This window comes from Python bivittatus, unplaced genomic scaffold, assembly GCF_059951505.1.
Source record: "Python bivittatus isolate LINGU-HERP-01145 unplaced genomic scaffold, Pbiv_v1 ctg000310_np1212, whole genome shotgun sequence".
Taxonomy (NCBI): domain Eukaryota; kingdom Metazoa; phylum Chordata; class Lepidosauria; order Squamata; family Pythonidae; genus Python; species Python bivittatus.
Genome location: NW_028277054.1, coordinates 353,447 through 377,404, shown reverse-complemented (window position 1 = coordinate 377,404; position 23,958 = coordinate 353,447). Strand labels below are relative to the sequence as shown.

At 56.0% G+C, this 23,958-nt stretch overlaps 3 protein-coding genes across 8 annotated transcripts in view; 2 read left to right on the top strand and 1 right to left on the bottom strand.

Annotated features, from left to right (window-relative positions):
• Positions 1-527: 527 nt before the first annotated feature.
• LOC103067203 (cytochrome P450 2A11-like) lies at positions 528-5,530 on the top strand. Of its 3 annotated transcripts, none has more exons than XM_088139639.1 (9): positions 528-690; positions 1,020-1,169; positions 1,818-1,978; positions 2,464-2,640; positions 3,176-3,317; positions 3,714-3,901; positions 4,041-4,182; positions 4,647-4,847; positions 5,209-5,530. In XM_088139639.1, the coding sequence occupies exons 3-8, from the start codon at positions 1,937-1,939 to the stop codon at positions 4,826-4,828; spliced, it is 873 nt and encodes a 290-aa protein (XP_087995765.1). In that variant the 5' UTR covers positions 528-690; positions 1,020-1,169; positions 1,818-1,936; the 3' UTR covers positions 4,829-4,847; positions 5,209-5,530. The 3 variants fall into 3 exon arrangements, with proteins under 3 accessions (XP_087995765.1, XP_087995764.1, XP_087995762.1); XM_088139638.1 differs by having other exon boundaries at positions 4,961-5,530; XM_088139636.1 differs by having other exon boundaries at positions 4,647-5,530.
• Positions 5,531-8,711: 3,181 nt separating this feature from the next.
• Positions 8,712-15,172, top strand: LOC148216082 (cytochrome P450 2A11-like). 2 transcript variants are annotated; one of them, XM_088139635.1, is made up of 9 exons: positions 8,712-8,979; positions 10,699-10,824; positions 11,154-11,303; positions 11,459-11,619; positions 12,105-12,281; positions 12,817-12,958; positions 13,355-13,542; positions 13,683-13,824; positions 14,289-15,172. In XM_088139635.1, exons 1-9 carry the CDS (start codon positions 8,769-8,771, stop codon positions 14,468-14,470), a joined length of 1,479 nt encoding a protein of 492 aa, XP_087995761.1. In that variant the 5' UTR covers positions 8,712-8,768; the 3' UTR covers positions 14,471-15,172. The 2 variants fall into 2 exon arrangements, with proteins under 2 accessions (XP_087995761.1, XP_087995760.1); XM_088139634.1 differs by lacking the exon at positions 8,712-8,979 and having other exon boundaries at positions 10,698-10,824.
• Positions 15,173-16,217: 1,045 nt separating this feature from the next.
• LOC103048269 (cytochrome P450 2F3-like) overlaps positions 16,218-23,958 on the bottom strand; it is a 23,437-nt gene continuing 15,696 nt past the window's right edge. For 2 of the 3 annotated variants that reach the window (XM_025175340.2, XM_025175338.2), the window contains exons 3-10: positions 22,622-22,805; positions 22,328-22,477; positions 21,497-21,657; positions 20,561-20,737; positions 18,916-19,057; positions 18,075-18,262; positions 17,302-17,443; positions 16,218-16,759 (exon numbers count right to left, since the gene is read on the bottom strand). In XM_025175340.2, the coding sequence (XP_025031108.1) occupies positions 16,572-16,759; positions 17,302-17,443; positions 18,075-18,262; positions 18,916-19,057; positions 20,561-20,737; positions 21,497-21,657; positions 22,328-22,477; positions 22,622-22,805 (1,332 nt within the window). In that variant the 3' untranslated portion in view covers positions 16,218-16,571. The remainder of the gene's footprint in view (positions 16,760-17,301; positions 17,444-18,074; positions 18,263-18,915; positions 19,058-20,560; positions 20,738-21,496; positions 21,658-22,327; positions 22,478-22,621; positions 22,806-23,958) is intronic. The other variant, XM_025175341.2, reaches the window with a different exon arrangement.

The window sequence follows — 23,958 nt, the reverse complement described above, 5'->3', positions numbered from 1 at the left end:
CGAGAGAGATTGCAGCCCAGCGAGAGCAGATGCAAATATATGCTAAATCTTAACTTTAATAGAATTAGACCTTCCACATATGCCCCCCACCCCCCACCCCCCACCCCCGGCAAATGGCTCCGCTGTATTTCATTGCCTGCTGGAGTCCTTTTCAGCAGAACAGGCAGATAGGAAATTGGGAGCAGCCAGGTGAGGAATGGGGGGGGGGGGGGAAAAGGGCTCCTGAGCCAGAAGGGACCTTAAGACTTAGCTCTTAGCCAGGAACAATCACCTCAAAGTAGAGTGGGGCAAAAGACGGCCCCCAGCATCGGTAAAACAAGGCACATCAGGCGTGAAGGAGCTGAGGGTCCCGGGGGCTGCACCCCTGCTGTCCAATAAGGCTAATCCCACAGCAGGAGCCCCCTCCCATGGATTTCCCGATGGAAACCTCCCTGCCCGGCAGTGTCAGCCCCAGTGCCACAGCGGTCAGCTGGGCGCAGGAGGGTCACTCCCGAGGACCAATTCCGTCTGCCCTGTTTCTCCGGCAGCTGAGCAAAAAGTACGGGCCTGTCTACACCCTCCAGCTGGGCCCCCGGCGCATCCTGGTGCTGTGCGGCTACGAGGCCGTGAAGGAGGCCCTGGTGGACCAGGGGAACGACTTCCGGGACCGTGGGCAGCAGGCCACCTTCGACTGGATCTTCCAGGGCCATGGTACGGCCCGGGCCCTTGGTCCCCCGGGAGGCACAGCAGCTGGGCAGCCATCGGCAGGGAAGCTCTCTTGGACGTCCCCTGCGCCAAGCAGGAAGGCTGACCAGGCGACCCGCTAGGTCCCCCCTCCCTCCGATTCCTGGACGGCTGGCCACGGCGCGACCTGCCGTTCAAGAGCCCTGGAGAGACCCCCTTCTCTGTCCTCCAGGAGGGGAGTTCTGCGCTGCCTTTCCTCTTGCTGCTCCGCTTCCTTTGACCAGAGGGGTGGGCAAGCCTGCGTCTGGTAGGGTGGGCCCCACCGCCCCTCTCCCCACTTGTCTTCTGCTCCGCAGGGGTCGCCTTCAGCAACGGGGAAAAGGCCAAGCAGCTGCGACAGTTCTCCATCACGACCCTGCGGAATTTCGGGCTGGGAAAGAGATCCATTGAGGAGCGGATCCTGGAGGAAGCCCACTTCCTGCTGGAAGCCCTGAGGAGCACAAAAGGCAGGAGGATCTCTGGACCCCAAGAGGCATTTGGGGGGGTTGGGGGAAGCAGGAAAATGGCATATGCGTGGCCAGCAAAGGCCATGGGAACCACAAGCCCCAAGATCCGAAGGGGGAACTTACATTGAGCCATCCAAAGGAACCCTTTGTGAGGTACCAAGAACAATTCTGGTCAGATTCCCCTTCCTGCCAACCCCCACCCCCAGCGCACCCTCTGCGCTGCCCCAGAGAGGATGCTGGCCTGGCTGGAGGAGGCACCCTGGCTGTCTGACCCGCCCTGGGAGATCCACAGCCAGAGCCAGGGTGAGCCTGGGGCGTTTGGTTCGCCTGTGTCTGAGGCGGCAGCATAGGGGCCTGAGTGGCTTCGGTTGCTTCGCCAGCCTCCCCAGCCCTTGGCGCAGCGGGCTTCAGGGAGGCATGCAGCAGGCTGCTCGTGAAACCCTCCCTTCTCCTCACCCCTAAACCAATTGCACAGTCTTCCTGAAGGCCCCCCAACCTATTCGCTCTCCCCGGCCCAGGCACACGCCCAGGCACCTACGCCACAGCGTCTGCGGCTGTTCTTCGAGCTCCCGGGTCTGGGAGAGGTCTGGTGCAGACACGTTGCCGCACTGCGTTCCCAGCCTCAAGGGGCCCTTCTCTTTCCCCCAGGAGCCCCCTTCGACCCCACCTACTTCCTCAGCCGCTCAGTGTCCAACGTCATCAGCTCCATCGCCTTCGGCAACCGCTTTGACTACGAAGACAAGGAGTTCCTCTCTTTGCTGACCGCAATGACGGAAACCTTTCGCTTCGCCAGCACAGCCCAGGGACAGGTACCCTCTTCTGCTGCTTCTCCTTGAGAAAGGCACTGCCGGGAGCCCGTGGCACTGGGGGGTGGGGGGAAGAGTTTCCTGTCCTCATTGCAGAGAGGCAACGATGTTCTGTGGACCTCCCTAATTCGAGTGCCCTCAACGTTTTCTGCGGAAGGGGGCAAGGCGCCCGCTTTCGGGCCTTGTTTGCAACGTACAATGAGAGGCAGGGCCAGGGCCGCCCCCAGACTGTGGCAGCTTGAAACCCACCCGAAGAGGCGCCTTCTCCCCGTCCCGCGCAGAGGGTTGATGGGCTGGTCTGGGGTCTCTTTCAGCGCTGGTGAACCTGAAGGCAGCAATAGCCTGGGGGAAGGGGAAGGGGGAAGGGTCAGTGGCCCACCCAAGGCCCCTGCCAACCCCGCGTCCCACCTCCGCTGCACTTGCCCGGGGTCTTCTACCAGTCAAACCCTCGTTTCTTCCCTTCTCCAACCGGCCATCTGAACCCGCAGCTCTTGGACATCTTCTTTGGAATCGTACAACGCCTGCCTGGCCCACAGCAAAGGACTTTCAAGAAGCTTTTGGAGCTGAAGGAATTTGTTGCCAAGAAGGCACGGGCCAACCGAGAGACCCTGGACCCCAACTCCCCGCGGGACTTCATTGACTGCTTCCTGGTGAAAACTCTGCAGGTAGAGGGGGGACAGCTTGACGTGCTAATAGGACTGGCCCCTGGAGCAGGATGATTCACACACACACACACACACACTCTGACTTGAGGGGGGCCAGCTACAAACCCTTGGGAGGTGCTCCATCCAAGCCCGTTTAAAAAGGAACTGCCCCAGATCCTTGCCCTCCAACGGGGCAGGAGCCCCGACCAGCAAAGAGCACAGTCAAGGTCTGGTCCACAGTTGAAGTCAACAAAGGTCCCACGCTGGCAGCAGAGTCAAGGTTCAGCTTTCCAGACTTCTAGAGAAGTCTGACATGGAGAAATCAGGCCAGCTGTGAAACACCTGGAGCTCCGGGTCTCCTCCTAAGTGTAACTGATGCCACTCAGAAGTAGCTGCAAGAACTAGGCCATTCGATTTTGACTGTTACTCCCAAGTAGATGAGCGCTCAAGGTGGTGGCTGTGCTGGCTGGGGGTTGGAGGGAGTTGTAATCCTGGTGGGTATTAGGCTGACTTGGGGGATAAGCCCGATGAAACATTTCCTTTTTCTCCCACCAAGGAAGAAAAAAATCCCGACTCATTCTTCTCCCTGGAGGAACTGGTCGCAACCACGCTTAGTATCTTCTTTGGCGGTACAGAAACGGTCAGCACCACTTTGCGTTATGGGTTCCTGATCCTGCTGAGGTACCCAGAGGTGGAAGGTAACTGAGATGGGGAGCAGAGGACAGAAACCACCAGCTGGAAATCAGGGCACTGGTTGGAACACCAGCAGTTGAGATCTTCAGGGCCAACTCAGGGATTTATAAGAAATGCCCCCAGGTAGCTGCCCACTCCTGGCTTACGCCCCTGCCTCCCTCCTCCTCCTCTCTGCATAAGAGAGTCCTCCTTGAGTTGCTCTTGCCACTCCTTTTTCCTAACCCTCAAGCTCTGTGAAGTTCAAACCCGTTATTCGTTCTCCTGGGTGCTGGGTGGCATTTCTACCTCCTCGGGAAGCTGCTGGTGTCCCCGGCCCAGAGCTGGGCGGGCAGAAGCAGACCTCCTCTGGCTCCTAGTCATTCTCAGGCATGTCCAAAGTCATCTTTCTGATGTCTCCCCAGAGAAGATGCACGAGGAGATTGACCGCGTCATTGGTCGGAATCGGATTCCCAGCATGGAGGACCGGCCGCAGATGCCCTACACCGAAGCTGTGATTCATGAGATACAGAGATTTGGCGACATGCTACCCCTGGCGCTGCCACGGCGCGTCACGCGAGATGTCCAGTTACGAGGGTACACCATTCCCAAGGTACGGGGGGGCCTCTGGCTCCCATGTTTCAGCTATAGCTCCACTGCAGTCCACAAGGGTGGCTGCCTTCCACGTCTGTTGAATCATTGCTCCCATCCCCCTCAAAGCCACAAATGCCTCCTTTATTTCATGCCCCCAGGGGACGGAGGTATTCCCCATGCTGGGAACGGTGATGAAGGACCCCAAACGTTTTGCAAGACCTGAGGAGTTTGACCCCCAGCACTTCCTGGATGAGAAAGGGCAGTTCAAGAAGAACGAGGCGTTCATGCCCTTCTCCACTGGTGAGTCCCCTCCACCCCATCTCTCAAGCCAGAAATCGCATGGCACTCCCAAGGGAGTAGACCTATTGTCCGTGTGTAATCCATTTTAGGGAGGGCTAAATGAAAGGAGATTAAATTCAGATTTTACCTAACCCGGCCACTTTGTTCATCCGGCCCAGCTACATTTTGGAGGCTCGCCTGTGACATCCCACGCAAAGGCCAAGTGTGGCCACGGGGCCCCCAGAGGTCACCCCTGTTTCCTGCCGCCCCTCCTCCATATGCAGAGGGCTGTCCAGAAGCGCCACCACGGCTCCTTCCACTCAGCCACAGCAGTCATGAGCTCGATCCACACAGTACAAATTGGGAAGAGACTGGCAAGGGACCCCCAGCTGCAACCCAAAAGGATGGATAGGTTCAGGCTCCCATTTGTGGACAGCAACGGGGGTTCTCCTGACCACTGGCCTCTCTGCTCTTGTACTTTGCAGGGAAGCGCTACTGCTTTGGGGAGCGTCTGGCCCGTGCCGAGCTCTTCCTCTTCATCACCAGCATCCTGCAGAACTTCCGCTTCAAATCAGCTGTCCCCCCTGAAGACATCGACATCTCCCCCTTGTTGGTGGGGTTTGCCACGATCCCACGGCTCTATGAGATCTCTGTCATCCCCCGCTGAGGAAGGGGCCCTCTTGAAGGTCTGCAGGAGTTTCCTTCCAGATCACCCACCCGCCCTGCCAAATGCCTTCCTGGGGAGCTCCTTGGTGCAGGACCCCCCAGCTCTCTAAAACCATGGCTCTCTTGCTGACAGCACCGCAGCTGCCTCTCCATCTCCAGAGAGCCTGGCACCTACGGGCACCCCGTCCCCTGCATTCTGTCCCTCCTGTGCTCCGGACCCTGCCACTGTGCCCCTCCGTCACAGCCCTTTCCTCCAGCACCTTGAGGCAGACTCGCTTCAGCCGTTGGGGCGTTCACGCGGCGGCGCTCTGGAGATGCCTGGGCCCAGGTCTCCCCCATTCTCACCATCTTCTGAAGGGGCTCTGCATCTCTTTTGACCAGCCAGACAAGTTCGCCTCTGCAGCCGGGACTAGAAGATTGGGCTCAGCTTGTGAAAGGTGCCTGAGATGACCACAACTCACACGGCATTCACGGGAGCCTCCTCCAACCTGGGTCTTGCTTACGGGGGTGATGGAGGTGCAATCCGTTTGAGCAGGCTGATCTCTGGGACAGGCAGGAGGGTCAGCAGATATCCTAGTTTAATCACGCCTCTTTCCTCGCAAATTGCCAAACCAGGCGGGTATATATCTTGTTAAGCTTGCAAAATCTCTTCTGTATATTGACCTGTTTTATGTAAGAATAAACATTCTTTGCAAACCTGAAATGGAAGCTGAGGCACAGTGAAACGGCTCTCTGCCCACAGGTGGAATTTAAGATTGGTGCTGGCGCAAGATGACCTAGAGCCAGGCCAGCCCTTCCTTTCCCCGCCATTTGTGGCATCGCAATTCAGTCTCAGCAGCAGCAAATCGGAATTTCTGGTTCTGCAGCGCTGGGTTTCATCCGGAACTCCTCTGGGGTGCCCCAAAAGGTCCGGCGCTGGGCATCCTCCAGCATTGCTCTTCTAGTGGAAGTTGGGATCCCCGGTGGATCATTTGCAACTACAACGCCAGGGGTGGGAGTGGGAAGTTCTCTTGTATTTGGAACGCTGGTACCTCGATCACTCACATCATGTCCCTTTCCTGGCCCCCTCTCTCCCCCCACCCCAGCTGTCCTTCAAGCTTTTCACCAAGGTCTCCGCCTGGTCAGCTGCAAACGACCAGCAAAGAGACTTGGCATCGGCGCGTTTGAAAGGAAGAGGGCACGTACGGGGCCCAGTTACGAGTAACGCGGCGGATCCCCCTTACGGTGTGATTTGATCAGGAGTGAACCTGCAAGAGCTGGCTGGGGTTCCTTTGCAGTGTGTACCTGGTTGCTCTGCCATCTTTGAAGCTAAATCACAATCATCAAAGAGTTCTTCTTGGCTTCAGGCTTGCTTTAGTCAGTACAAGAACATCACATCTATTTGAACCTCCAGACGGTCTTTGGACATGTTTACCAAGAATCACAGGGCTTGGCTTCCAAACCGGGACCCAACGGCTGCCGCTAGCCACACCTTTGTGCTGTCTGGGCTGGCCGGTTTTAGCCCCTGAGGCACCGAGGGAGGGCGGAGACGCTGAAGCCACGGAATGTGGCTGCTGAACCCTCTCAAAGTGAAAGGGCCGAACATCCTGTCCATGGCTCAGAAGGCGGGCTGGGAAGACCAAAAGCCCACCCACCTTCGCCTTTCTTTGCCTCCCCCTCCAGCCCTGCCTCCCCATGAGTGGGCTGCCGTGCCTTCCCCCCTCCCTCCCCAGGGGGGCAAGGCGAAACAGAGAAATCGGCAGGAAAGCCTTGTCGAAATTAGCACATTTTATTCCAAGCACTGTTTGCATTTGCAGGCTGCGGGAAAAGCCCCCCCCCATAAACATATGGAGCGGCTGTGTTGCCCCTTTGGAAAGGAAACTGCTCTGGACTCCAAACGGCCAATGGGCTCCGGGTGCCGGTTCCCAGAGCAGCATTTCCCAGATTTTGACAGCCGGGGCGATGGTCGGGGGAGGCAGCAGCCACGCCCTCGAGGGAGCGAAAAGTGGCATCAGGTGCTGGTCCCAAGAATTTGCTGCCAATGAAGTGCGCTGCTAAAGGGAACCTCTCACAGCATTTGAAGAGGGTGTGATGGGAGGCAAAACGTGGCCGGAAAGCAGGCTATCAAGATTGGCGTGGCAGCACCAACATCTGGTATCTCATGGGCACCCGGCTGACGCCACTGGCATCGGGCACGATGCTGACCTCGCCCAGGGGCTCCGGTGATGTGAGAGTGAAGGCCTGGAGGATGGCGGTGAAGAAGAGGAACAGCTCCATGCGGGCCAGTCCCTCGCCCAGGCACAGGCGCTTCCCTGCAAAGAGAGGGCAAAAGGGTTCAGCCCGGGGGAAACCAGAGGCAGCCGACGAGCCCCGACCCCCTGCGGCGCCTCCTCTGCCCAGCCTGCCTGCCTGAGGCCGAGCCACATTCCCAGAGAGAACAGCGTGAGACCCCGCTGAGAAGGAGGGGGCAGAAGCAAGTGGCACCAAGCGGGGACGGGCAAGGCAGGGCAGGGTCCCAGGCCAGGCGGGAGGGTCTGGGAGGGGCAGGAGGACAGTTCTCACAGAGCCAGGAAACAGCGGCTGGAGCTGCCGGATTCAGCAGAGGATTTTTTCCCTAGACACGGAAGGCGCTGCGCCTCAGGCCATTAAAGGAGATTACATTTTCTGCTTGCCTCATCCCCTGGACAGATTGCTGGCTGGGCGCAGATGAGCAAAGAAGGGCATCGCCATTGCCCACCCTTCGCCAATGCATCTCCCGGCTCCTTTTCACCCCAACCCCTTCCAAGCAGACGGTCTCCAGCGCCTGCTTCCCATCGAGCAAGGGCCCCTGCTCCTGCCGGCTACGGTGCCTGGCGCACTCCCTCCCCTCCAGAGGCTGACCGCCATTCCCTCCTGGACCGCTGGCCTGCAGTTTTAGTGATCTTGCACCTGACCCAAAGGTGGCCTGCCCAGTCAATGAACCCCCCTTGCCCTGCATGTTCCCAGTCCCTCGGCAGCCCCCTTCGACCCTCACATTGGCCTCTGGGTTTCTGCCCAGCCCGGGCGGAGCGTACTCCGTGCCTCCCCAGAGGAACCTGCTTCGCTTTCTCTTCCCCCCACAACTCTTTCAGTTGCATCATCTGCACAACGGCATTGTGATGCACAGGCCGTCACTGTGGTGCCTCGCAAAAGGTTCCCCGTAAAATCAGACCAAGCTTTGGAGCAAGGACAGGGACGGAGTCACGGTGGGTGAGTTGGGCGGCCACAAACGTGTGCTAAATAAGTAACTGTTCAGCTGGAGTCCCTTCCTTGCTCAGAGCCTTTGACCCCTGGCAGGTTAAGCCCAGAGCCCCCAAGCCGCCAACCTCCCAGGCAACGGCCGGGCTTGGTTGGCGAGGGGGCCGCCAGGCCAGCCAGCAGCAGGGCTGGGCTTCCCTACCTACTTTCCGAGAACAGCTTTGGCGAGCCCCCCTGCGGCCGCTCACACCCCACAAAAGAAAAGTGGAGGGCAGGAGGGCGTTTCAACCCCGGGCAAGCGCCCTGTTGTATGTTGTCTGCGGGTCACGGGGTCTGTGCCGGTTCTCACCAGTTCTAACACGCGAGTCTAGAACCTTGCCGTTGTTTTTGATCCGTCGGTTCCTTCCTTCCTTCCTTCCAAGACTGGCCGTGCTTCCATGCTGGGTAGAGGGCCCTCGATTTCCTTCCGCTGCCCAGCCCTGAATGGTGCCAGTCGATGGCGTCCTCTGCATGCTTCAGCTCAGACAGCAATCGAAGGAGAGATAACGTGTATCCGAATTGGCAGAAATGCCCTTGGACAAGAATTGCTCTCCTGCCTGGCTTGGAAAAAACTAGGCTGTTGCATAATTTGGATGATCAGGTGGGCGTAACGTTTCCTTCTGGACTGGTATATCAGATCCCCCTGAGAGTCAGGCTGTCATTCTCTTCACAGCAGCACATTAGAAGTCCTGGGAGCTGCCAGGCCCATGGATCTCCTGGGGCCAGGGACCCTTGTCCTGGCCGTCTGTCTCACCTGCCTTCTGGTCTTCTCCACTTGGCAGCAAATGCGCCGAAGGGGCAAGATGCCCCCTGGACCAATCCCCCTCCCCCTCATTGGGAACCTGCTCTGGATAGACCGAAACAATCTGCCCAGTTCACTCATCAAGGTAATGCCTCCCCTCCCTCCACTTTTCTTCTGCCCCCCCCACCCCCACCCCCCGCGCGCCGAGCACAACCGGTCCTTCCTGCCCTTGGACTCCCTTGCACCGGTTGCCCGGAGGCTGGTGGAGACCTGGACCCAAGAGTTTTAATGACTCTCCCTCCCCCTCCCTCTTCGGAGGGTCAAAGGCCTCCCTTCAGTCCCTTCCTACAATTTCTCACTCGTTTTCTGCCTGATCTATTTTCCTAGAAGTTCCAGCAGCTCGCCCTGGGGAGGGACCGCCCCGGGACAGGAACACGATTGATTGATTGATTGATTGATTGATTGATTGATTACGTGCCATCCAGTCTGTGACCCGGCCAATAGATATTCCCCAGGAAGAGCAATCCAGTCCCCGCTGTTCTCTTTTTTGCAAATGGACCTGCTTCTCGTGGACAGCTTTGAGTCGGTTCACTGTGAGACACGTGCACCCCCCCCTTCAAATCAGCCTGCCTGCTGTTAGTTGTGGGGCATCCGATCAACCGACTGTTCAGTAATTGCATACACTGATTTGTGTTTCTGTCTTCTGGATTTAAAGCTAAGCTTCTCGGAGGCTCTGAAAACGGAGCAGCGTAGAAGTTGTTCCAACTAGTGAAAAAACAGGGCTGTGCGTTCGACAGGAGCATGAAAAGAAGAGGGCAGAGAAATCTCTCTCTCTCTCTCTCTCTCTCTCTCCACCTCCTGCCATGTCTCTATATGGGTACTTAACCGCTACGTCAAAGAGCCATTTGGGTGTACCTGCAGTGCTCGGGTGCTGGCACTTCTGAAAAATATTGCTAAGAAAACAGCAGGGACCTGCCCATTTAATCACCAGGATTCAGGGTTGACTGAAGATCATCAATCGTTTTTCAAAACTTCTAGGAGGAGAGCGGTGTTAGTCCGGAGTAGCCAAAAATCAGAAGGAGTCTCAGAGTCACTTTCCCCACTAACCAGTTTTGCGAAAAGGCATAAGCTCTCACGAGCTGCCTTTTCATAAACGCTGCTTTTTCATCCCAAAGGTTAGTGGGTGAGTGGGAAAAAGAGGCTCCTTTTGACTTTGGACCACCACAGCTGTTCTCCTCCAATGCTCACCAAAGCTTCTGCTTTCTAATAAAATGCATTAGTCAGAGAAGGTGTACCAGGCTCCTCCTGATGTTTTAAAACCTGACAGAGAGAGCGAGAGAGATTGCAGCCCAGCGAGAGCAGATGCAAATATATGCTAAATCTTAACTTTAATAGAATTAGACCTTCCACATATGCCCCCCACCCCCCACCCCCCACCCCCGGCAAATGGCTCCGCTGTATTTCATTGCCTGCTGGAGTCCTTTTCAGCAGAACAGGCAGATAGGAAATTGGGAGCAGCCAGGTGAGGAATGGGGGGGGGGGGGAAAAAGGGCTCCTGAGCCAGAAGGGACCTTAAGACTTAGCTCTTAGCCAGGAACAATCACCTCAAAGTAGAGTGGGGCAAAAGACGGCCCCCAGCATCGGTAAAACAAGGCACATCAGGCGTGAAGGAGCTGAGGGTCCCGGGGGCTGCACCCCTGCTGTCCAATAAGGCTAATCCCACAGCAGGAGCCCCCTCCCATGGATTTCCCGATGGAAACCTCCCTGCCCGGCAGTGTCAGCCCCAGTGCCACAGCGGTCAGCTGGGCGCAGGAGGGTCACTCCCGAGGACCAATTCCGTCTGCCCTGTTTCTCCGGCAGCTGAGCACAAGTACGGGCCTGTCTACACCCTCCAGCTGGGCCCCGGCGCATCCTGGTGCTGTGCGGCTACGAGGCCGTGAAGGAGGCCCTGGTGGACCAGGGGAACGACTTCCGGGACCGTGGGCAGCAGGCCACCTTCGACTGGATCTTCCAGGGCCATGGTACGGCCCGGGCCCTTGGTCCCCCGGGAGGCACAGCAGCTGGGCAGCCATCGGCAGGGAAGCTCTCTTGGACGTCCCCTGCGCCAAGCAGGAAGGCTGACCAGGCGACCCGCTAGGTCCCCCCTCCCTCCGATTCCTGGACGGCTGGCCACGGCGCGACCTGCCGTTCAAGAGCCCTGGAGAGACCCCCTTCTCTGTCCTCCAGGAGGGGAGTTCTGCGCTGCCTTTCCTCTTGCTGCTCCGCTTCCTTTGACCAGAGGGGTGGGCAAGCCTGCGTCTGGTAGGGTGGGCCCCACCGCCCCTCTCCCCACTTGTCTTCTGCTCCGCAGGGGTCGCCTTCAGCAACGGGGAAAAGGCCAAGCAGCTGCGACGGTTCTCCATCACGACCCTGCGGAATTTCGGGCTGGGAAAGAGATCCATTGAGGAGCGGATCCTGGAGGAAGCCCACTTCCTGCTGGAAGCCCTGAGGAGCACAAAAGGCAGGAGGATCTCTGGACCCCAAGAGGCATTTGGGGGGGGTTGGGGGAAGCAGGAAAATGGCACACGCGTGGCCAGCGAAGGCCATGGGAACCGCAAGCCCCAAGATCCAATGCGCTGCGTTCCCAGCCTCAAGGGAGCCTTCTCTTTCCCCCAGGAGCCCCCTTCGACCCCACCTACTTCCTCAGCCGCTCAGTGTCCAACGTCATCAGCTCCATCGCCTTCGGCAACCGCTTTGACTACGAAGACAAGGAGTTCCTCTCTTTGCTGACTGCAATGATTGAAACCTTTCGCTTCACCAGCACGGCCCAGGGACAGGTACCCTCTTCTGCTGCTTCTCCTTGAGAAAGGCACTGCCGGGAGCCCGTGGCACTGGGGGGTGGGGGGAAGAGTTTCCTGTCCTCATTGCAGAGAGGCAACGATGTTCTGTGGACCTCCCTAATTCGAGTGCCCTCAACGTTTTCTGCGGAAGGGGGCAAGGCGCCCGCTTTCGGGCCTTGTTTGCAACGTACAATGAGAGGCAGGGCCAGGGCCGCCCCCAGACTGTGGCAGCTTGAAACCCACCCGAAGAGGCGCCTTCTCCCCGTCCCGCGCAGAGGGTTGATGGGCTGGTCTGGGGTCTCTTTCAGCGCTGGTGAACCTGAAGGCAGCAATAGCCTGGGGGAAGGGGAAGGGGGAAGGGTCAGTGGCCCACCCAAGGCCCCTGCCAACCCCGCGTCCCACCTCCGCTGCACTTGCCCGGGGTCTTCTACCAGTCAAACCCTCGTTTCTTCCCTTCTCCAACCGGCCATCTGAACCCGCAGCTCTTGGACATCTTCTTTGGAATCGTACAACGCCTGCCTGGCCCACAGCAAAGGACTTTCAAGAAGCTTTTGGAGCTGAAGGAATTTGTTGCCAAGAAGGCACGGGCCAACCGAGAGACCCTGGACCCCAACTCCCCGCGGGACTTCATTGACTGCTTCCTGGTGAAAACTCTGCAGGTAGAGGGGGGACAGCTTGACGTGCTAATAGGACTGGCCCCTGGAGCAGGATGATTCACACACACACACACACACACTCTGACTTGAGGGGGGCCAGCTACAAACCCTTGGGAGGTGCTCCATCCAAGCCCGTTTAAAAAGGAACTGCCCCAGATCCTTGCCCTCCAACGGGGCAGGAGCCCCGACCAGCAAAGAGCACAGTCAAGGTCTGGTCCACAGTTGAAGTCAACAAAGGTCCCACGCTGGCAGCAGAGTCAAGGTTCAGCTTTCCAGACTTCTAGAGAAGTCTGACATGGAGAAATCAGGCCAGCTGTGAAACACCTGGAGCTCCGGGTCTCCTCCTAAGTGTAACTGATGCCACTCAGAAGTAGCTGCAAGAACTAGGCCATTCGATTTTGACTGTTACTCCCAAGTAGATGAGCACTCAAGGTGGTGGCTGTGCTGGCTGGGGGTTGGAGGGAGTTGTAATCCTGGTGGGTATTAGGCTGACTTGGGGGATAAGCCCGATGAAACATTTCCTTTTTCTCCCACCAAGGAAGAAAAAAATCCCGACTCATTCTTCTCCCTGGAGGAACTGGTCGCAACCACGCTTAATATCTTCTTTGGCGGTACAGAAACGGTCAGCACCACTTTGCGTTATGGGTTCCTGATCCTGCTGAGGTACCCAGAGGTGGAAGGTAACTGAGATGGGGAGCAGAGGACAGAAACCACCAGCTGGAAATCAGGGCACTGGTTGGAACACCAGCAGTTGAGATCTTCAGGGCCAACTCAGGGATTTATAAGAAATGCCCCCAGGTAGCTGCCCACTCCCGGCTTACGCCCCTGCCTCCCTCCTCCTCCTCTCTGCATAAGAGAGTCCTCCTTGAGTTGCTCTTGCCACTCCTTTTTCCTAACCCTCAAGCTCTGTGAAGTTCAAACCCGTTATTCGTTCTCCTGGGTGCTGGGTGGCATTTCTACCTCCTCGGGAAGCTGCTGGTGTCCCCGGCCCAGAGCTGGGCGGGCAGAAGCAGACCTCCTCTGGCTCCTAGTCATTCTCAGGCATGTCCAAAGTCATCTTTCTGATGTCTCCCCAGAGAAGATGCACGAGGAGATTGACCGCGTCATTGGTCGGAATCGGATTCCCAGCATGGAGGACCGGCCGCAGATGCCCTACACCGAAGCTGTGATTCATGAGATACAGAGATTTGGCGACATGCTACCCCTGGCGCTGCCACGGCGCGTCACGCGAGATGTCCAGTTACGAGGGTACACCATTCCCAAGGTACAGGGGGGGCCTCTGGCTCCCACGTTTCAGCTATAGCTCCACTGCAGTCCACAAGGGTGGCTGCCTTCCACGTCTGTTGAATCATTGCTCCCATCCCCCTCAAAGCCACAAATGCCTCCTTTATTTCATGCCCCCAGGGGACGGAGGTATTCCCCATGCTGGGAACGGTGATGAAGGACCCCAAACGTTTTGCAAGACCTGAGGAGTTTGACCCCCAGCACTTCCTGGATGAGAAAGGGCAGTTCAAGAAGAACGAGGCGTTCATGCCCTTCTCCACTGGTGAGTCCCCTCCACCCCATCTCTCAAGCCAGAAATCGCATGGCACTCCCAAGGGAGTAGACCTATTGTCCGTGTGTAATCCATTTTAGGGAGGGCTAAATGAAAGGAGATTAAATTCAGATTTTACCTAACCCGGCCACTTTGTTCATCCGGCCCAGCTACATTTTGGAGGCTCGCCTGTGACATCCCACGCAAAGGCCAAGTGTGGCCACGGGGCCCCCAGAGGTCACCCCTGTTTCCTGCCGCCCCTCCTCCATATGCAGAGGGCTGTCCAGAAGCGCCACCACGGCTCCTTCCACTCAGCCACAGCAGTCATGAGCTCGATCCACACAGTACAAATTGGGAAGAGACTGGCAAGGGACCCCCAGCTGCAACCCAAAAGGATGGATAGGTTCAGGCTCCCATTTGTGGACAGCAACGGGGGTTCTCCTGACCACTGGCCTCTCTGCTCTTGTACTTTGCAGGGAAGCGCTACTGCTTTGGGGAGCGTCTGGCCCGTGCCGAGCTCTTCCTCTTCATCACCAGCATCCTGCAGAACTTCCGCTTCAAATCAGCTGTCCCCCCTGAAGACATCGACATCTCCCCCTTGTTGGTGGGGTTTGCCACGATCCCACGGCTCTATGAGATCTCTGTCATCCCCCGCTGAGGAAGGGGCCCTCTTGAAGGTCTGCAGGAGTTTCCTTCCAGATCACCCACCCGCCCTGCCAAATGCCTTCCTGGGGAGCTCCTTGGTGCAGGACCCCCCAGCTCTCTAAAACCATGGCTCTCTTGCTGACAGCACCGCAGCTGCCTCTCCATCTCCAGAGAGCCTGGCACCTACGGGCACCCCGTCCCCTGCATTCTGTCCCTCCTGTGCTCCGGACCCTGCCACTGTGCCCCTCCGTCACAGCCCTTTCCTCCAGCACCTTGAGGCAGACTCGCTTCAGCCGTTGGGGCGTTCACGCGGCGGCGCTCTGGAGATGCCTGGGCCCAGGTCTCCCCCATTCTCACCATCTTCTGAAGGGGCTCTGCATCTCTTTTGACCAGCCAGACAAGTTCGCCTCTGCAGCCGGGACTAGAAGATTGGGCTCAGCTTGTGAAAGGTGCCTGAGATGACCACAACTCACACGGCATTCACGGGAGCCTCCTCCAACCTGGGTCTTGCTTACGGGGGTGATGGAGGTGCAATCCGTTTGAGCAGGCTGATCTCTGGGACAGGCAGGAGGGTCAGCAGATATCCTAGTTTAATCACGCCTCTTTCCTCGCAAATTGCCAAACCAGGCGGGTATATATCTTGTTAAGCTTGCAAAATCTCTTCTGTATATTGACCTGTTTTATGTAAGAATAAACATTCTTTGCAAACCTGAAATGGAAGCTGAGGCACAGTGAAACGGCTCTCTGCCCACAGGTGGAATTTAAGATTGGTGCTGGCGCAAGATGACCTAGAGCCAGGCCAGCCCTTCCTTTCCCCGCCATTTGTGGCATCGCAATTCAGTCTCAGCAGCAGCAAATCGGAATTTCTGGTTCTGCAGCGCTGGGTTTCATCCGGAACTCCTCTGGGGTGCCCCAAAAGGTCCGGCGCTGGGCATCCTCCAGCATTGCTCTTCTAGTGGAAGTTGGGATCCCCGGTGGATCATTTGCAACTACAACGCCAGGGGTGGGAGTGGGAAGTTCTCTTGTATTTGGAACGCTGGTACCTCGATCACTCACATCATGTCCCTTTCCTGGCCCCCTCTCTCCCCCACCCCAGCTGTCCTTCAAGCTTTTCACCAAGGTCTCCGCCTGGTCAGCTGCAAACGACCAGCAAAGAGACTTGGCATCGGCGCGTTTGAAAGGAAGAGGGCACGTACGGGGCCCAGTTACGAGTAACGCGGCGGATCCCCCTTACGGTGTGATTTGATCAGGAGTGAACCTGCAAGAGCTGGCTGGGGTTCCTTTGCAGTGTGTACCTGGTTGCTCTGCCATCTTTGAAGCTAAATCACAATCATCAAAGAGTTCTTCTTGGCTTCAGGCTTGCTTTAGTCAGTACAAGAACATCACATCTATTTGAACCTCCAGACGGTCTTTGGACATGTTTACCAAGAATCACAGGGCTTGGCTTCCAAACCGGGACCCAACGGCTGCCGCTAGCCACACCTTTGTGCTGTCTGGGCTGGCCGGTTTTAGCCCCTGAGGCACCGAGGGAGGGCGGAGACGCTGAAGCCACGGAATGTGGCTGCTGAACCCTCTCAAAGTGAAAGGGCCGAACATCCTGTCCATGGCTCAGAAGGCGGGCTGGGAAGACCAAAAGCCCACCCACCTTCGCCTTTCTTTGCCTCCCCCTCCAGCCCTGCCTCCCCATGAGTGGGCTGCCGTGCCTTCCCCCCTCCCTCCCCAGGGGGGCAAGGCGAAACAGAGAAATCGGCAGGAAAGCCTTGTCGAAATTAGCACATTTTATTCCAAGCACTGTTTGCATTTGCAGGCTGCGGGAAAAGCCCCCCCCCATAAACATATGGAGCGGCTGTGTTGCCCCTTTGGAAAGGAAACTGCTCTGGACTCCAAACGGCCAATGGGCTCCGGGTGCCAGTTCCCAGAGCAGCATTTCCCAGATTTTGACAGCCGGGGCGATGGTCGGGGGAGGCAGCAGCCACGCCCTCGAGGGAGCGAAAAGTGGCATCAGGTGCTGGTCCCAAGAATTTGCTGCCAATGAAGTGCGCTGCTAAAGGGAACCTCTCACAGCATTTGAAGAGGGTGTGATGGGAGGCAAAACGTGGCCGGAAAGCAGGCTATCAAGATTGGCGTGGCAGCACCAACATCTGGTATCTCATGGGCACCCGGCTGACGCCACTGGCATCGGGCACGATGCTGACCTCGCCCAGGGGCTCCGGTGATGTGAGAGTGAAGGCCTGGAGGATGGCGGTGAAGAAGAGGAACAGCTCCATGCGGGCCAGTCCCTCGCCCAGGCACAGGCGCTTCCCTGCAAAGAGAGGGCAAAAGGGTTCAGCCCGGGGGAAACCAGAGGCAGCCGACGAGCCCCGACCCCCTGCGGCGCCTCCTCTGCCCAGCCTGCCTGCCTGAGGCCGAGCCACATTCCCAGAGAGAACAGCGTGAGACCCCACTGAGAAGGAGGGGGCAGAAGCAAGTGGCACCAAGCGGGGACGGGCAAGGCAGGGCAGGGTCCCAGGCCAGGCGGGAGGGTCTGGGAGGGGCAGGAGGACAGTTCTCACAGAGCCAGGAAACAGCGGCTGGAGCTGCCGGATTCAGCAGAGGATTTTTTCCCTAGACACGGAAGGCGCTGCGCCTCAGGCCATTAAAGGCAGGGCTGCTATGCCAAGGGTTGGGTAATCCAACCTTCTGACAACCAGTCCAAGGGATCCGGAGGGCTGCTGGCCGCGAAGGACGGCAATAGGTTGAAAGGGAAACAACTGTTGCTGCAGAGACCGTGCCCATCCTCTGTGGCTTCCCCCCCCGGAGAAGGGGGGAGAAGTCCCCCACCCAGCCCCCAGCCCCAGGACACACCTGCTGAGAACGGCATGAAGGCATCTGCCCTCTTGAAACGGCCATGGCTGTCCAGGAATCTCCCGGGGTCAAACTGCTCAGGGCTGGCGTGATGCTCAGAGTCATAGTGCACCGTGCTGAGTAGAGGGTAGATATATGTCCCCTGGCAGGAACAGCCCAGTAGGAGAAGGAGAAGAGGAAATTGGAGACAGAGGCGAGAAGAAAAGGTCAGAATGAGGCGCCTGCGTTGCCCCATCCAAGGACGTAGGGATGAGTGACATTTCGGAAGCAGCCTTCAGGGCAGAGGGCTTGAGACCCAAAGAGATGCCCACCATCCTTCCACGGCAGAGCATCTGCTTGGCACAACTCCAGCCCAAAGGAGCTTCCCAAAAGCCTTTCTCTGCCCGGGAGCCCGGCAGGCTGGTGCCGCTGCCCATCACACTGGGCAGGGTGCCCTCTTCTCAGATACCGTTTTACCAAAGGTCAGCTGATTTTGCATAACTGGCATGGCTCAGGCCAGTAGGGCAGGTGCCAATCTGGCAGGAAATGAACCCCCCCGCCCAAAAACAAACGTCAGAGGCTGGATTCCCACCATAAGCTCAACCAGCCCAATTAACGTCTGCTGGCTGCAGTAACCTTTTGATCAGGGTCAGGGTTTATTGTGGCTTAATGTGAAGTGCAGACCATGAAGGCCGTAATGGAATTGAGCATGCTGGGCAAACTCAGGCCAAAGTTCTCTGGCCCGGACCTCTGGGTCCTCGCGGGCAGGGCATCTCCTGCCCTGGGAGCCTCACCTTCGGGATGACGTATCCCCTGAAGTGGGTGTCCCGAGTGACTGCGTGGGGAAGGCTCATGGGCAGGATGTCGCTGAACCTCTGGACCTCGTGCAGGACCGCCTCCGTGTAGGGCATCTTCCTCCTGTCCTCAGCCGCGGGTGAGCGGCCTGGTCCAATCACCCGGTCAATTTCCTCATGAAGCTTTTCTAGGGGAGCAGGACCAATGGGGCTCAGGCATCCCCCCGAAGCCAGGAGAGCCCCACTCACTTCCCAGAAGTCAGTGCTTGTCGATTTGGGGTGCCAGGGCTGCAGTGCATTCTTGTGAAACCCACTGAAGGCAAACCAGCAACACATCCGCACGTTTGCCACAAAACGTGCTTGCAGAGCAATTCCAAGGGTCCACACCACAGGTGGGAGAGAATAGCATTTTGTGGTCCAGGGGCCACAGAGGCAGGAGGGGTGAAGTCAAAATGGGAATATGACTTACTCCATGGACAAAGGTCAAGAAACTTAAATTAATGAAAAGCACTTAAAATGATTATTCCCATGTGGTTAATTGTTTCATTTCTATCCTATTAAAAAACAGAATGTGGTGGTAACTGTGAGAGATCCTTGAGGGCCACAAGCAGGGCCGTAGAACATGCAGACCTGCTCTGCAGGGAAAGGGCCACGAAGTGCCACCCGCTGATGCCCAAATGTTGCTGTGCGCCTTCCACCTTCTCGAACTGGAAGGTCTCGTCACGCCAGATGGACAGCCAAGAAAGACAGGCCCCACACCCGACCTTCTGCCCTCCCCCACTTGTCAGCCCATCCGCAGGAGGAGCCTCTGGTAGCCCTCGGGGGCTCCTTCCTCACTTACCTTGCACCTGCGGGTACTTCATCAGGAGGAGGAAACTGTATCTCAAGGTGGTGCTGATCGTTTCTGTCCCAGCAAAGAACAAATTGAATGTGGCCATGACCAAATTCTCCATACAGAATTCAGAATCTGGGTTGTGCTTTTCCTGACAAGGGTCAAGGAGGTGAAGAAAAAACTCATATTTACATCTTTAGCATTAGTACCTGGTAGGCACAAATCTTTAACGTTTTGCTGGCACAGACGGAATAAAGCCTTGCTTCTGGCGAAGGTCCCAGACCAAGAAGATCTGGCAGCTGCAGAATCAAGACTGGCAAGCGCCAATCTCTCAGTTATCACTGAGTGCCTTTCGTCCTTGGAGCGGGAGGTGGCGTTTGGGTCCTTCCTAGCCTTGGGCCTACTCCGGCTTCCAGCGTGACAACAGCATCCTACGGCCCATCTAGCAAAATAGGCGCTTCCCCGCATAACCAGTTGCTTCCCTGGGGGCAGAACCAGGGCACTCCGGAAGGGGAAGCCACTCTTTAGAATGCGGCACGTTCTGTTCGCCTGCCCCTTTAAGCTGTCAGGCTACAGAGATACAGATGTTGTATCATGTCATGACCTCATTTTGCAAGGTTCCTTTGATCGGTACCATTCCAAAGACATACTCTTTATCTCCCTTCCAACAGTGCTTCCAAATATCAGGACCTGCATAGCCCCTAGGGCAGTGTTGTCCAAACTTGGCCACTTTAAGATGGGTGGACTTCAACTCCCAGAATTCCCCAGCCAACCCTAACCCTAACCCTAACCCTAACCCTGCAGGGCTGGCTGGGGAATTCTGGGAGTTGAAGTTTGGACAACACTGCCCTAGGGTGAAGGCTCTGTATCTACAGCAGAGACTTCAACTCCCACATCTTAAAGTTGCCAAGGTTGAGAAACACTGATCTAAAGTGTCGTTGTCCAGGAGTTCAGATCCCAGTAGAGGCTTGAACCCCCTGGTGAAATCAGTGACTATTTAAGCGCAGTGAATTCCAACAGAATGAAACTGGTAGGGTACTATCTCCTGAGGGCCAGTAGAAGGGGAATTAGCACCCCAATGAGCACATCAAGTTTTACTCCCCAGTCTTGCAGTTTGCCATTTAATCCAGTTTTAATCAGACCTAAGACATTTTGGAGCTGGAGGTTCACCCTAAGCCGCTCTGCTGCAGGGAACATGGGCTGAGGTCAGCCGTGGCTGCAGTCCTGGGCAAGCCCCTTTAAGCTGAACAGCAGCAGCACAGAGGTACAGGCCTGCCTCTTTGTTCATGAGTTCACTAACCAATTTGTTAATTAGCTGAGCTCTGAGCTGAAAGGTGATCATAGAAATGCTGGCTTGTCTGTCTGCCTAAATCTTGGCTCCAAATTCCTGGCGCTGGCGCTCTGCCTGGACCCTCAAGACCTGACTGCCGTAACCATGTTTGATGGCCCAAGAAGAAAGGGGGACATGACTTCTCTTCCTTTCCCCTCTGCTCGAGGGAAGGAAGCCAGTGGGCTTGGGGGCCAACAGGAAGACCACAGTTGCACCTCAAAGATGCACAACTGAACCTCTTTGCCTGGAAGTTGAACTGCAATTAAGCACCTCCGACCCCTCACACCACTGAAGTGAGAAGTGAAACTTCTTAGGTGGTATTACCTGCTCCATCTTTGCCAAGAAACAATCAATGTAATTTTGGGGGGCGCAAGGGTCCAGCAAGACCTGCTGCATCTGGATCCTCTCCTTTATGAAGCTGATGATGCGCTGAGAGCATTTGTTGCCTGCGTGATGTGCTCCAGGGATCTTCTCCATGATCTCCGGGAAGATGTTGTAGAGCTACATGTTGGGTTAAGGGGCAAGGAGTTAAACAATAACTTTATTAGCCTTTCTTGACCATAGCTTTTGGCTGTGCCATGCTTAACTTGGTTAATGAATACCTATTTGGGCGGTTTGCACAATACATGCATGTGTTCTGACAAAACAGGCTGGGCTTGCACAGAAATCTAAGCAAGCTTAGATTGTGGTGTGCAAGCAGCTGCTACTTCTTTAACCAAGCTGGTGAAGGGCAGTTGTGAGCACATCCTTCTGCTACGGGCATCTTTGAAGACGTTGCTCCACTTTGTCTGTGAATATTGTTAAAAATTCACAGGAAAAAAAGGAAGCCAGGATTTCAGTTGGACTAAGTCCATCAGCCCCAGAGAAACTAACATTCTCAAGTTCTTCACAAAGGCATCCAAGAGATCAGATGCAGCCAATTCTACCCAGACTTCTTGCTCAGCACAGCCTGGAAGCAAATCAAGAGTTGGTGTGCTTCTCAGCCTTCCTCCCCCACTCCATCTTTCCACATAGGACACACGGGGAGAAATGTCAACCAACATTAGGAGAACTTTCATCTTCTTCTCCCCCATGGCCTGAAGCCATGGGAAGGTCTTTTCTCCCCACCCAGAATAGCGAATCTGGTTATAGACCTTCAAGTATTTTGGAGAGAAAATGCTGAAACCAGGCACTCAGCAGAAAATGGCCAATATCCCTTAGTTAATGGCTTGAGTATTGAAAAGGCAGCAAAATGGAAGAAATATTTCAGCTGGTCCTCACCGCTGCTTCGGCTGAGCTTGCAATGCGGAAACGTTCCGTTATCAGCTTGTTCAACGTGAGGAATTTTTCATTGTTGTACTTAAACCGATTCCCAAACACAATGGAGCAGATGATGTTGGAGACAGCTCGACTAAGAAGGAAGGTGGGGTCAAAGGGCGTCCCTGGGAGAAAGGGAGAGGGGAAACCTTGCTGAGCATTGAGCATCCCCTCATTCCCTCTCTCTGCGCTGAGCTGCAGGTTCTTCTCTTATATTCCACCCCACCTGCCCAACAACAAGGACAACAATAATGTTTCTGAATGGCGAATTCAAAGTCCAAAACCTTCGCTTGCTGAAAGGACAAATAATTACAGGTCATGATAAAGTTATGTGGAGAGAAGGGCTAGCACTAGAGCCCAAGAGCATGCATTGCCATTGAGCAGCGAACAGTTCTGGGTTAAGAAAAGGAAGGTGTTGCCCGCACATCATGGTCTGTGGCATGAGCCATCCACTTGGACAACTTTAAAGTGGAATGGCAGATTCATGCAGGAGAAAGGTAAGAATGGCTACTAACTATGATTATCTCTGGGATCAGAGGCAGTCAGTATCAGTTGCTGGGGAGACTGCTCACAGGATCCCAGGGCATTGAGCTGGCCACTGTAGAAAAGCAAACATTCTTCTCTTGGGGCTCTACCAAGCTCCTACTCTACGCTCCTGACCAAAGCAGGGAAAAACTGGCCTTATGCGGTCTGAAGAGTAACCTGCAAGTCTGGTACCTCTGGTTGTGCAAGGCTTGGGGTAAACAGTTACCAAGCAAGGGAGGAAGGGAGGGGTTCCTGCTCCTGGATGGCTACCTGCCGTCTTTTGGAGCTCCTCCACCAGGCACTGGGCCTCCTCTTGGATCCGCTCTTCAATGGACCTCTTCCCCATCCCGAAGTTCCGCAGGGTGGTGAGGGTGAACCTCCGGAGCTGCTGCCAGCGGTCCCCGTTGGCAAACACAATCCCTGCCCAAGAGACCAGGAGGATAGGCAGTTTCTCCAAGGGCCTCACCCACCAAGGCGAAGGCCCTGCAAATGCTGCTGCCTCAGGTGCAGTTTACGTACAGCAGTGCAGGCTCAGGCCTGTCCTCTACCAAGACCATCCCTCACCATGCTGGTTGAAGTCCTTGGAGAAGGCTGGCAGCTGCCCTCGCCCACTGAACTCCTCTGCCTGATCCACCAAGGCCTCCTTCACTGCTTGGTAGCCACACAGGACCACGACCCGCTGCAGTCCCAGGTACACGGTGAACACTGGGCCGTACACCTCGCTCATCTGCCAAGAAACACGTGAGTGCTAGGGAGCCCCCAGCCCAGATTCGGCATCAGAGCGGAGCCTTCAGCAGCCGGAGAAAAGGCGTTAGTGAGGGAGACAAGTCCCTTTTCATTATGAAGGGCTGACTGAAGGAGTCAAAGTCCCTACCAGCCCAAACCATTAGCAGGCTGCCTGAATGGGCCAGAAAGATGCCAGCTTTCATCCCCCCAGCAGAAGGGCATCCCAAAGGCAAAGGGATGCTTAACAGCTGCTGAGCAGCAACTCAGATTTCTACTTTTCACAAGAATCAGAATCAAATACTGAATGTTTGGAAATGCAAGCATTCTAATCTGAATTTCAAATTACACATACAGGCAGGGTTTTTGTTTTTGTTTTTGTTTTTGTTTTTGTTTTACAAAATCTTTCATCAGTTCAAAGAAAATCCTGGGTTCCTGCATTAATAGTTGGGGTTCAATGCTCCTCTAAGCTAGAAGGTGGTTTAGTTGTGCTAATAGCAATGCGTGTGATGGATGAAGTTTAGTGTAACCTGTGATCCCAGCCACAGGTGTAACTTGTCCACAGTTTAAATCCCTGCAGAGAGACCATTGTGGCTAGAAGTTACCAGCTGGGTGGAAGAAACGTTTCTGGCCAAAAAGGACAAGTTCAAAGTGATTGTCCCCGCCTTCTCCATCCATACTGGCAGGAAGCCTCCTTCCCCTCCCAGCAGGATGCACATCTCAGTTTGGCACCCAGTACCACCCCCAGGGCTGAGCTTTGATGCCTGAGCTTAAGATGTTGACAGGTAGGGCGAACGGAGCCAAGTTGAAGGAGGCTGCCAGAAGAAATGGGGCATGGGAAAGGAGAGGGAAGGTTCAGCGCCTTCGGGTGCCTGCAGGCCCCTCTCCAGACAGGCCTGCTTGGTTTCTCCTGGCCCTTCTTCTTTCCTTCAGGCTATCTCCTGACACCTTTTTCGAGAGGCAGAAGAACCAACTTGTTTAGTCTTCTCCTCTGCTGGCACATTGAAAAAGAGGGATGTGTTTCCATAATCAGTTAGGTTAAAGGTGATGCTGCTAGGGAAAAGTGCTGACTGAAGAAACTAGCTGCTGATGGCTGCCATCACATCAGAGGAGCTGGATGCTTCCCAGGAGGGCTCTGGTGCAGTAGGTGGGTGACCAGAGCGCTTTCCTTGGGGCCC

Coding starts and splice junctions, on each gene's coding strand:
- LOC103067203 (XM_088139639.1), top strand. CDS start 1,937: ATGACGGAAACCTTTCGCTTCGCCAGCACAGCCCAGGGACAG. Junction 2,641..3,175: donor TCCTGGTGAAAACTCTGCAG/GTAGAGGGGGGA, acceptor TCTCCCACCAAG/GAAGAAAAAAATCCCGACTC. Junction 3,318..3,713: donor GAGGTACCCAGAGGTGGAAG/GTAACTGAGATG, acceptor ATGTCTCCCCAG/AGAAGATGCACGAGGAGATT.
- LOC148216082 (XM_088139635.1), top strand. CDS start 8,769: ATGGATCTCCTGGGGCCAGGGACCCTTGTCCTGGCCGTCTGTCTCACC. Junction 10,825..11,153: donor CTGGATCTTCCAGGGCCATG/GTACGGCCCGGG, acceptor TCTGCTCCGCAG/GGGTCGCCTTCAGCAACGGG. Junction 12,282..12,816: donor TCCTGGTGAAAACTCTGCAG/GTAGAGGGGGGA, acceptor TCTCCCACCAAG/GAAGAAAAAAATCCCGACTC.